Source organism: Ascaphus truei, chromosome 1 (assembly GCF_040206685.1).
Source record: "Ascaphus truei isolate aAscTru1 chromosome 1, aAscTru1.hap1, whole genome shotgun sequence".
Classification (NCBI taxonomy): domain Eukaryota; kingdom Metazoa; phylum Chordata; class Amphibia; order Anura; family Ascaphidae; genus Ascaphus; species Ascaphus truei.
Genome location: NC_134483.1, coordinates 500,534,030 through 500,546,826, shown reverse-complemented (window position 1 = coordinate 500,546,826; position 12,797 = coordinate 500,534,030). Strand labels below are relative to the sequence as shown.

The 12,797-nt window shown below is 40.3% G+C and overlaps 1 protein-coding gene across 1 annotated transcript in view; it reads right to left on the bottom strand.

The window, feature by feature from the left end:
- WDR1 (WD repeat domain 1) overlaps positions 1–12,797 on the bottom strand; it is a 51,757-nt gene that overhangs the window by 12,808 nt on the left and 26,152 nt on the right. Inside the window, exons 5-8 of the mRNA XM_075569339.1 lie at positions 9,277–9,457; positions 6,060–6,137; positions 4,325–4,405; positions 3,081–3,314 (exon numbers count right to left, since the gene is read on the bottom strand). Of these exons, the coding sequence (XP_075425454.1) occupies positions 3,081–3,314; positions 4,325–4,405; positions 6,060–6,137; positions 9,277–9,457 (574 nt within the window). The remainder of the gene's footprint in view (positions 1–3,080; positions 3,315–4,324; positions 4,406–6,059; positions 6,138–9,276; positions 9,458–12,797) is intronic.

Sequence of the window (12,797 nt, the reverse complement as noted above, 5' to 3'; positions counted from 1 at the left end):
AGTTAATATACAACTACACAAAGCTGCTTTGCCCTATCGTTATAGAATTGCTTAGCTTTGCTTATCAGTGTTCACATAGCGTATTCTCTGGATTCTCTGTTAGCACTGGCAGCTTATTACTGATGTACTTGGACTTTTTGTGATTTTGTTTACACTGGCAGTCCATTGCCTAAGGTTTGGCTGGTTTGCAATTGCCAATTAGCTGACTGGTTGCTGTGATCTGAGTGTTGATCGCACATATAGGGTTATCTTGGGTCTTTTCTTACACTTAGGAGGTGTTTATTTCCAGGGTCCAAGGGACGCACCATTGATCCGTTTATCATTGAGAACAGGCCTATAGAAGGGGCTCATCCCCCGAAACGTTGCCCCCCTTATTCCCCATGTTTTTGTTCTCTCCCTTCTTTCCTTGTCCGTCCATATTTCCCTCCCCCTACCTTCCTTTACCCCATTTCCTCCCCCTCCCCATGCGGCATACCCGTGTTATGTTTGTCACGTGTGCGACCCATTATACTTTCAACATTTTCAGAATGCAGTTGTATATTAACTTGAGTTCATATTAAAAACGTATTTGGCATATTCGAATTATATCTTGCTTTTTGAGTGCTGGGAACTTATTTATATTTCACTGTATATTCTGTAGTTCTGCTCAAATCCAACAACTCCATGTAAACTCATGAATTAATAAAAAATGTCAGTTTCCTGCTTACATGAATGTGTAGCCATGTATCCTCTTGGCTACTAATCTGCCCTCGTGAGTAAAGGTGGCGACACGATTGTGCATCTAATGAATAGCCAGTTGCCACATATATCACTTTCTTATCTATTATCAACAGGGGAAGAGGAATGAGCTTGTCACAGTTCACACTGTGTCTCTAGCTATACTCTTATGCAGTTCATAAGAGCTCCAGAATTCTGGGCTGATCACAGTCCTGTTACTTCTTGTACTAATCTGCCCTCCCCAACACATAAGCCCTGCGCATGCAGTGTTAGGGTTAAATCTATGCCCTTGCTGCTGCTGCAGCAGCAGTAGTAAACAACTCCCTTGAGTGTCAGGGGGGTGGGCCTAAGGCCGGTGTGCTGCCCTATCAGGAGCTCAGACATGGGTACAAAAGGGGCTGCAGATCCAAATTTAGAGGGTTCTGTGCTGAGAGATGGAAGTGTGGAGCCAGGGCTCTGGTCTCCTTCCTTCCCCTCCGCAGGGGAGTGGGATATTACCCCTTAGGCCTCGGGCATGGTCAGCGCGTAATGCTGAGGCGTGCTGGTGCTTATCAGTGAGCCCCTATAGCCCCAATGAGAGCGGCTTTAGTAGGGGCTCGCCTACGCTTCCGCAAGCGTGCGGAAGCGTAGGTCTTATACAAAATTTAGATTTGGCGCTCGCCGGTCACGTGAGCGGTTCGCCCAATGAGGGCGAAGCAGCTCTGTGACGTCACTGGCCCGCCCCCCCAACACGCCCCCGGACCAAGGCCAGGGAAAGCACTCATTTTCCCTCAGCCTCCGCGCGCCTCAGCACAGGAGAAGGCACCATGGACACAGCCTAACTCCACCAGGGATTAAGGAAGCAAAGGAGAGACCATTGGGGCCTCAAGCTCCTTAAGTCGATTCCAGGGACCAGAGAGAAAGAACAGAGTGTACATGTTGGTATGCTATATGAAGAATAAAGAACCATCCTTTGTTTTATACTCCTGCCTGAGACTGCAGTTTATCAGGGGTAGTGCAAGAGGGTTTTCCTGCAGGAACTGCACCCAGCTTTGTTGGGGCCTGCTGGAGATGGAGGCGCTGCACCAAGTGAAGAACCGAGAAGAACGCTAAAGTCTGTCCTGTTAGTCCCCAACTACCACAAGCGGACACTCTGTATCCTGTGAGCAGCACAACACCAGGTAGCAGTGAAATCTCCCAGAGGGTGGGGGAACACCTGTTACATATGTAATACTCCCCATATAATCAAGCAACCTTAAAAATGATACAAAAACAGCCAAGAAGCTTAATGAACAATGTGGCAGGACTTCTCTTACTAATAATGATAATAAACACAGATAACTTATGAGCTACTAAAATAACAGAACCAAAAACACAGAATAAAACTATTTGAGCTCAAGCAAGAGTAAAACCCAGAAAAGTACAATCCTTGCTTTAGTAGCAAGAATGTTTTTAGAGCTTTCAAAAATTCACCACATTTGGTTAGTTAAATGTGCAGCACAGTCCCACTTAGGAATACAGAATTAGGCTGCAATGAGGAGAAAACATTCCGTATTGTAACACTTTCTGAAGCACATTCAGTGCTGGACAGGACAATTACTTGCTAATTATTCACCTCACTGAAATGGTTGCAAAAAACTGAAGTGCTAACCCAAGGCCAAAAGAGTGCACGAACTCCAGAACAAGTCTACTTTACTGTACTTTGCACAAAAAGCTGCTTGGCTACCGTTAACGGACCCCTAATGTTCCCGGAGGACATCAGATTGGCGATCCCTCCCTTTACATATTGGATATGAAAGTTCACGCCTCTACCACTTTAATTTGGTGCAACTGTTGGATTTGAACAAGTGCAGGATAGGCCCAGCTTGACATTTAGAACCAGATTTACATCACATAACCATATTTAACGTGGTTTATTTAACGGTGTTCGTTAAAAGTTTGTATGCGCTGCATATTGCACACGGTCCCTGTAAGTGTAAAGCGCTTGGAGTCTCATTGTGAGAAAAAGAGCTACATGAAATAAAGTTGTTAATAATATGCAGGGATGCTCCAAAACACACACAAAAAAAAATGCATTTTGTAGCAAACTAGACTTAATTTACTTAATATCTAAAATCTGCAGCAACAAAGACGGAAAATGCAAACCAAGAGTACAACAGATGTTGTGATTAGTGACTGACTCCGCTCAACAAGATTGGGGAAAAAAACAATCATTTGTGTTGGAATGAATACTAGTGTTAAAATAGCTGCACAAAAAAAAAAACAGGCATTTTGGAGGAGTGTGCACAATAAGTTTAAAATGAAGCCCAAACAAACAAGTTGTTGTCAATAACTAATTAAGGAGTCTCCAGTTTCAAACAAGAATGCTGTTTTTCATACTATACCTTGATTACACGTAAAGGTTTATTTGGGTTATTCTTGTCCAAATAGTTGATGTAGCCAGACAGAGAAATACTCAGCAAGTACTCTTTCTGCCATAAGCATCCCAATTGCTGATCGAGCACATCTGACCCAAGCTTGAATGTGGTGACTGCTGCGTTAGCTGCCACATCCCAAATCTTTGCTGTTTTATCGCCAGATGAAGAAAGCAAATGAGCACTATCAGCACTCCAGCTAATCTGTAATAAAACAAAAAATCATGAGTATCCAAAGCTGCGTTATAGCTGCTCAACATTCTCCTTCAATTAACCTTTAAAATAACTATATAAAAAAAATATATATATATATTTATTTTTTTATAAGTCACAGACACTTAATTTCTATTGCACAAAATAGCATTAAAAAATAAATAATAACACAGCAAAAGTGAAAGAAAAACCACCAAATGCTGGTTCAAAATGTGTTTACAATTAAAACAGACAATTCCTGCTTTTAACGTAGTGTCACATATATTGAAATTGCCAAGGCATAAAAGCACCTAGTTTGAGAATACAAGCTCTACAATATTTGAAAAAAATAAAATAAAAAAATAAAAAAAAAATTCAGGCGCCATAGTTAAAGATCGCACTTGTTTTGGCATGACATGCTTATTCACGGATTCCGATTTTATATTTCAGATACAAATTATAAAAGGTAATGTTAACTGATCCACATTTGCGCGAAAATTGCAGAAGAGAGAAAAGTTTCAATTTGCTCTTCTTCGCATTATAACACTTCGTTACAATTTTGGCCAGTGAACCAATTTCAAAATTGGGGAGTATCTATAGGTAGTGTCACGTACATCTCAGGAGATGCTCCTTGTTTTGTAGCTGCTATATCTTGCTCCAGTTTTTCCCGTTTATTTGCGTGAAAGGAAAGCCACCTGGTCTGAGGTAGTGTTAACGACTGTCAAAAAATCTGCTTACATCTGGGGCAGATGGTTGTGGAAACCACCATCTTACAGATGATGCAACAAAGCAAAACAATGGAGAAGCGGCACCATGTGGACACATTTCCCCTAATAGCCTCTTTGGGTAATGTGAATTTGAAACTATAGATAACATTCCTTTTTGAGAACAAGAATAATTTGTTGAATATCCAATATATTTAAAATGATGGATACATTTAAATATTACTCTCTCGTGAAGCCACAGTAAATGGCTTCAAAATTTATGTGGGAAAAAATAAAAGGAAATTAAACAGGACTTACTGCATAAATTCCTCCATCGTGGGCTTTAGCTCCTCCAAGTGCACACACTTTTTCTCCTGTCTTACCATCGTAAAGAAAAATCTATAAAGAGATTAAGATGCAGTGTAAGTACCATATGGAGACAGGAAAACATGTTCGGATAAACCGTTTACTGTATTCAACTTTTAAAACTCACGCAAAGTGAACATCTGAAGAACCCAGTTCCACGCAAAGTGTATCCCAAAAATGTTTGTAAACATTCTAAAAGAAAACCTGAGATTGGTTTTACAGCATGTACCTGTATTAGAACTATTTCCCCCCCACCCTTTCCTAATTGGCCACATATGCAGCACACATCCATAAATCTTATTGACCTTATCACTGGGATGGAAGATAGTGACAATCCCTCCCATATTAAAAATAAAAACTAAAGGAAAAAGCTCCCGGCTTTCGAAAAAATGATTGAAATGTTTGTATGTTTGCATATTTGTAATCAAAACACTGAGTTTAAGTTTTTTTTTGTAACCTGGCACTGCCATTAGTTCAGGGTGACGTTAAAAGCCCCGGATGGAGCTCGGATTACCGAAACGCATAGTGGTTAACTTGCGGCGGTGCTTTCAACAAATGTGGTGAAGTCAAACGAACGTCTAGTAATCTGGGAAGAAGCTGGCATCCATGCAATGCCAATCTACATGACAGCTAGCAGGACCCAGAGCGAGACTCCCAGGCTTAAACACTCAAAGTAACAAGATAGCCAAGACAGCATCTTGCGCTCCCCATTGCACTAGGTACATTGGAGCAACCGATATTGAGATCCTTACCGTACATACAAGTGAGAATTGTGTGCTATGACTGCTTTCAAAAATGTGTCTTATACCAACATTAATGTTTGTACGGTTTTTTTTTTCTTCATTTTATTCGAGGATACCCTAGTGGAAAACCCAAGCCCTGAGGCTACGGCCCCAGTACTCACTGCTGCACGCGCGCCTTCCGGCATGTGCACATATTACAGCTGCGATCTGCGGTCTGTAGGGGAACGATGGGATGCGCGAGGGGAAGGGGGCGCAGCCATGGCAGGGCAGATCTGCCCTTCCATTAGCTGCCCGCCGAGCACGGGAAGACAAAATTCTCGTCTTCCCTGCCGGCGTACGCACCATCGTGAGAGGGGAGCGCACACACAAGGAGCTGCTGGGGCCTGCCTGACTAGAGGCGAGTGTCTGGTGTGCGCCGCCGTGACCACTGGGGACCCTAAGGACTGATCAAGCAACTGAAAAATACAAACAAAGTCCATATACTCCAATCTGTATTTTATATACATACATATCTTACAATTTATATTTTACAGGCAGTAACTTCACCTGTGGGATGTTGTGTTGGGCACACTTGTATACAGTTTTAGTATTAAATGGAAGTGCACCATTCAACATGCAAACACAAAGTAGCGTTCATCTTTGTGTAAAATTATTAGTGGGACAATAAGTCAAATATATGAGAACATTTCCATCTGCATCTTCGATGTGTATTGTATTTGACAAGTGAGGAATTTCGAGTAGCTAGGTCATTAAGTTGTACAGAAGCGCATGGAAATGCCTATCACTACCTACACCAAAATGTGGCATATGCAACGATCAAGCTATTGAACTAAAATGTGAGGAAACCCAGAAATAAATCTGAATGACTAGAACATGATCAAATGTGTCAGTAATTGACTCCCTGCCTCCCAAAGAAAATGCGTTATCATTTCAGGCCATCTTACCTGACCATCTGCGCTAGCTGAAGCAAATCTGTTGCCATCGGGAGAAAACCTCACGCAGTTAACAAAGCGGGCATGGTCCTATTTAGAAAAATCATGTATTTAAAAACATTTTAAAAAACAAAAAACATTGAAGATGATATAGATACACACATACAAACCTAATGGGTATGTCAAATGGAACACCAATATTAGAGCCAAAGAGAGTGTCTTTTATACACTTCTCTGTATTATGAAACTGGTAATCCAACACTTCTACAATGAAATAAAGGATTCTCACAATAGGTAAAACAGACTTCTAGATGGTATAGATTCCGAAGTCATAACCATATTTTGTGCCGCCCAAGTGAGAGCAGATTGTGTGAATCGCTTTGAAGCAGGGCAGATAAATTAAGGCTTGGTGAAACATTCATTTAGGAAATGTGCTACATTACCTTCTCAAGTACAATACTAATAATTAATTTACAGATGCAAGTATCACTGTCCTACTTTTACTTGAAAGGATTGATTGCACGTACTCGGAATAGGTAGTAGATAATCTTACAAAAGAGAAAAGGGAATGCAGCTCACATTAGATACAACTCAAGCTGGTTATGGGAACTGGTAACAATAAAAACAATCTCAGGGAAAAAACATGCATGCACACTTCTTTAATGGCACATTTTTACACCATTTTGAAATTATATAAAGGTATTTTAGAGAGGCAAGGCTAGGGTTAGCATCAGTAACTAATCATTGGTTTGTCCTCTCGCTTACGCAGACGTTACATTTTGTAAAAGTTTTTCTGTACAGGCAACAGCCATGTATGTGTTCGACTAACTTGGACAGTTGTTAAAAGTTCACACAAGCATGGACTGGACAAGTAAGCTGTATTTATATATTTAAAGAACCAGAATGTATGATGGAGCTGCTTATACAGGGATCTTGTCTGTAAAAGGGGAGGTTTTACTGCAACGTTTAAAAATACTCTGCGATATTGCTGTAATCATATTACAACTCACCTTGGCAAACGTAAATATTGCTATATATGAATTTCATGAAGCTCATTAGCATTAAAATGATCCCTTGTAATATCAAAGCTCTTCACAGTATAGCGGAGATTCATAAAAGGTGTATCTAATTTCAGTGCACAGAAACCCATAATTTCAAAATCTCTCTGCCGCTACAATACTGATCAGTACGGTGTTTAATAATGTATAGACAGACAGACTATTTAATGACAGATTGGGTATCCACATAAACAATACATTGAATTTGTTTTTTTTACTTTGGAACACCAAAGCGGCTTTATATTTGGCAGAACTATCCTCAAACACAGAAAGCTGCTAACATAATTAAGTATTTTTGAATTTTAGTTCGATACAAGCGCCATACTGTGTAAGCATGAATAATTAAGACAGCTAACACAGTTGCAAGGAAAGCACCAGGGACATGAATAGCAAAGATATACTGTAGTCAGGAAAACAAAAACATGAATGATGTGAGCTGTATTTGCCCAGAGGATGCAGACCACATCTGATCATGAACACTTATCACCGTAAATGGCCTAATTCAATGTGACAGAGTAAAAGTTCAATCTCTCTAACGAGACCTGATTTTGTCACTCCAATGTGTATGTTTGCTAATGACATCCCCATGCTTTTCTTGTGAATAATAAAACGGTGAGCACAACATCTCCCGTGGTGAGATTCCAGGCTTTTAATGAGCTCTGCATCTGTGCCTTGAGTTGAGACTACACTATTACTACATGAGTTTGCGACCATCAAATCAGAAGTTAACAGGGTTATCAGATAAAAATCAGCAGCCTGTCAATCTGAAGGAGAAATAGCATGCTCAGTAGACACCCCTCTGCTAAGAATGTATTTATTTTACAGCCTCAATAAGTATAGTACAGGCATACCCCGCATTAACTTACGCAATGGGACCGGAGCATGTATGTAAAGCGAAAATGTACTTAAAGTGAAACACTACCTTTTTTCCACTTTACAATGCATGTACTGTACTGCAATCGTCATATACGTGCATAACTGATGTAACTGACGCATTTGTAACAGGCTCTATAGTCTCCCCGCTTGCGCACAGCTTCGGTACAGGTAGGGAGCTGGTATTGCTGTTCAGGACGTGCTGACAGGCGCATGCGTGCACTGCCGTTTCCCTATTGGGTGATATGTCCTTACTCGCGAGTGTACTTAAAGTGAGTGTCCTTAAACCGGGGTATGCCTGTACTGTAAAGATCTGCAAGCTTCCATCAAGACTGCTTTTCCTCAAAATTTATCATGGACTTTATACAAAAAAAAAAATATATATACTATGGCAGAGAAGATATGTTTATTAGATGCTTAGAGATACCACATACCTGTATGTTTTTTTTAAAGAAGGGGCCTGTAAACCTTAATTCAAGAATCTAGGTACAGTACCAAATACATTTCCTATTTGTATTATGGATAGGAGCTCTGTGCACCCTTATGTAGATCCACACTATATACTGTACAGCATTAGGCAACACAAACAATGTGGAACGCCTTTATGGATGAGGGAAGCAGTCAAACAGAGCTTTAAGACCGAAGTGAATGTCACATGCCAAACTCACTGTATACCTTTTCAGTCCTAATTAAAAAAAAAAAAAAAGTCAACAATTAACTCTTTAGAGAATTAAAAAAAAATCTCAATCCAGTATCGTCCACTAGATCAGGGATGGCCAACTCCAGTCCTCCAGAGCCACCACCATCCACGGTTCCTTCAGAACAGGTTGCCCAGTCATTCTGACGGAGCCACCTGTGCTGATGCAGGGATATCCTTAAAACCTGTACTCTTAGTAGTCCTTGATGACTGGAGTGCAACCCCGCACCAGATTATGTACTATATTAGGGCAACATTCAAAAATCTACTATCTTCCAAACTACATATCCTTCCCTTGGCTCTTCCTGTAATTTACTTAGTCTCACATTTTCCACATTCCAAAATTCTTCCTCTCACAAACCCTTGGGTGTTGCCTCAAACGTCGGATGACACATCAAGTTATGTATTGCTCAACTTCGAACCTAAACTTGAAATACTCAGACAAAGCGAGAGCGATTATGGCTTTTATGCACAGTAAGCACATTCTTAATACTGCTGCTGAAACAATTCAGGTATCAGGTCCGCCATTTCCCACTCCCTTCACAAATAAAACCATCAGCCGAGTATGACAGGGCAAACGGTCTCACAAATGGAAACTCACACTTATAGTAAACTTAAATTTGAAGGGTGGTCCCTCGAAGAATGCAGAGCAGTTATCGTCACTGCCGGTCACCAGACGATAGGGTCTTGTCTGTTTGAGGTCCACGGTGTTGATGACTTTGTTGTGACCTGTAATTTCTCCCACTGATGAGCCAGAGTCCCAAAGGAAAACTGAACCAAATCTTAAAAGAAGAATCAAAAGACAAGAATTAAAAAAAAAAGTCTAAACTAAGAGCACACATAAAGGAATTGTAAAATTACAAATAGAAGTGAGCAAAGGCTTCATGGACCAGAATTCCAGATTATTGCCCAAGGACTAGGCTCCTTTCCATCCTTTAGTGAAATAAACATTTCCGCAAAACGTTTAGGAATTAAAGGCCTGAGTAAACTGACCCAAAAGCATGTATTATGCAATGCTGTCAAATAATTCGTTGCATTTAGTGTGAACCATGCACACAGCTATGCAGCCTGTATGAACATGGAGCAGATTTAAGATGGAGACTTGAATATAAAAGAAGTGATAAATGCATTAAACAAAGTAAACACAAGGACAACCTAAATCAATTTCACCAAATAGCTTACAAATCAAAAAAGTGTATGATGGAAAACATACAGAAACAGTAAGAATAAATGCGAGTGCAATAGGGACCCCCCAGCGCAGGGCACAGAATTTGGGAGCATTTCTTGAGGTGCAGGTATACTATATTACTGGTATTTCTTAGCCATTGAAATTATCCTTTTTGACAGGGCTTTGAAGAGATGGGGAGAAACTAAAAGTGGTAAATACTGATAGGAATTGAATCCCAGAGAGAGGGGAGTGAGAGAAGCTTTAAGTGTGGATCAGCAGGAGCAGTAGAAACAAGGGGAACACAAAGGAGACCACTTTCAGCAGAGTGGAACCAAGTATACAGGTAATGTAAGGCAGAGCAAGGGAACATTTGTATTTAATGCATGCATGTGAATCAAAGAAAGTTGGAGCAGGCACTGAACAAAGTGAAAAGTGAAACCATTTAAGAAACATTGATAATAGATTACAGGAAGGAAAGTTGGAAAAGGGGTCCCAGATAGAAGGGTGGTATAGTCAAAGCAGGAGAGGATACTAGCATGCAAGACAAGGGGCAGAATACAACATTGTTGTAGACACACACACACACACTTTTATTGCTAAAAAGTTGACACTAGGTTACAAAGGTTGACATTTATTAACAGATATACAACACTGGAATGTGAAAACTGTAAGATAAGGCTGGTACTGAGGAAGGACACTGTCTTGTAACACAAGGCAAGGAGGAGTATATTATGGTTTATATCTTTGGAATATGGCAAGACTGATTTAGAGAAAAAATATTAAAAAAAAGTATTTTGAAACAGTATCAGGAGTGAACTATAGAAAAGTTGTTATAAAACATTGGTGTGATTAGTATGAATGATGAATAGGACCCAAATGATGCAACTATGAATAGTAAAGAAATGTAATCTTTTATTGCAATTGCTTTGTGATCATTCTGTACATCCAACTTTTACCCTGCACTTCTAGTGCAGCAATAATTTAGACAGGAGAAAACCCATCTAGGATTTTATTTATACAGGGAAGCTATAAACATTTTATCCAGGAAGTCTTCCAATGTAAACAAATCCACTGTAGAGTTTTGAGGAGTGTTAAGTAAGCGTATGGCAGTGTGTCTTCAAATAAAATGTCCTCCTCTTTGTTTTGTTCATAAAGTACTTATGTCCACATTAATTTTAAGAGTGCAGCACATCAAGGTCCACATTTACCAAGTGGTGCTATACCATAAGACACCTTCCAGTACCAGCAGGCCTCTTACAGTCCACTCACATCAATGTGATTTCAGGTGTTTGAAGCAGTCATGCTTTTGCATCGCTTATAAAGTATATAATAAGCATAAATTATATGTGGCCCAAAAAGGAAATAGAAATATTCAGTCAAAAATGAAAGTCTTTTAAAAAAATATATATATATGTTTTGTCCGGTATATTGAAGCACCTCTACGAGAGCAGAAATCAATGATGTGATAAAGTCTACTGTACAATAAAGGACAAAGAGTACTCTTGTAATCAAGCTAATTAACAGATTCAAGACCTTATTTCAGATGTAGACCCTGGGTTGAATACAAAACTAGAATACTAAAAAAGGTGAAGGTCATTAATTAGTTCAGTTTGATCACAGGAGTATACTTGATTTCCGGGTTACAGCTTAGAAGCCAGAAAGGGGGAAAAAATAAAATATATTCCATGTCCACATCTACATTAATATTGTATTATTCAAGAGCTTACTGAAGCACAATATCCATTTTAGACAGTGTTAATGCAATTAAATAAAATACTCACATTTTTAAAAGAGTGCTGCCACCTACACATCTGAGACACTAATTTAATAAAATATCGGAGGCAATGAAACTATTGCCTCCCCCCAAAAAAACAGAGCATGTTGACAGTTCAGAAGCGATCAAGATGTTAAAATTGGTTCATCACTGGAAAAGCATTGCAGGAGCATGCAGCCATTAACAAAATTATTACAATTTCAATATGCAAACCATTTACTGAAAGGAGTTTGCAACATACTGTGCCCTTGGGCAAGGAAGAGTGTGAAGGGGAACTTCAAATATAAAGATTGCATATAAAGCAATCTATATTATGTTTGAAAGATACTCTACTGCAAGGTTTTTATAAGCTTTTTTACTTCTTTAAAAGGGAGAATGACAAATGTTCATAGAAGAAGAGATCCACAGTAATGACTCAAGTCACTAATGGAAATGGTTTTCTTCCCTGGGGCCTTGAGGAATAATATAGCCTCTTTCTACTGTGTTCCAACAGTAAGAACCAAAACACACAGGCCCGCCTCCCCCACAGAATAGCTAGCTTGAATATTGTCAAGTGTTTTGAGTCATTACAGAAGAGTTCATGTATCGCTTTCTAAATTGAAAGATTTTCTACCAACGCCATTGTCTCTTTCTACCCACTGGAAGTAAGGCCTCGTTCAGGGTGGCAGAAACAGGAGGTGGAGGGCGCGGGTCCGTCAGCTGGGCGATATGTGTGCACATCATCCACAGCAGACCTTTTCAAGCGTTCATGAGGCGGGTCTACAGACCTCAGCTTAGGGATGGGTGTTGCTCTGTTCAAATCATTTTCAAGAATGATGATTGGCTAACGAAATACCAGTGACCCTGCTGCAGCTTGAAAAAACAACTTGAGTTGTTTATGCAAACTGTAGCAAGCGTCAACTCCGTACTTCGGCGACAGGGTAGCTTCTACCCTGACAACCGCTATTGAGTTTAAACACTTTGTTTCGGACTTGCGCGCTGAACACGGCCTAAGGAGTAAACATGGTGATGAGTTAGTCTAAGTCCCCGGTGGTGGCTCCTGCACGCGCACCTGGCGTCCCCTGCACGCGCACCTGGCGTCCCCTGCACAGCTTAAAATCGTGATCTGCGGACTGTAGGGAGCGATGTGAAGAGCGGCAAAAACAGAGGGGGGGGGGGGGGGGCGCAGCCCAGAAGCTCA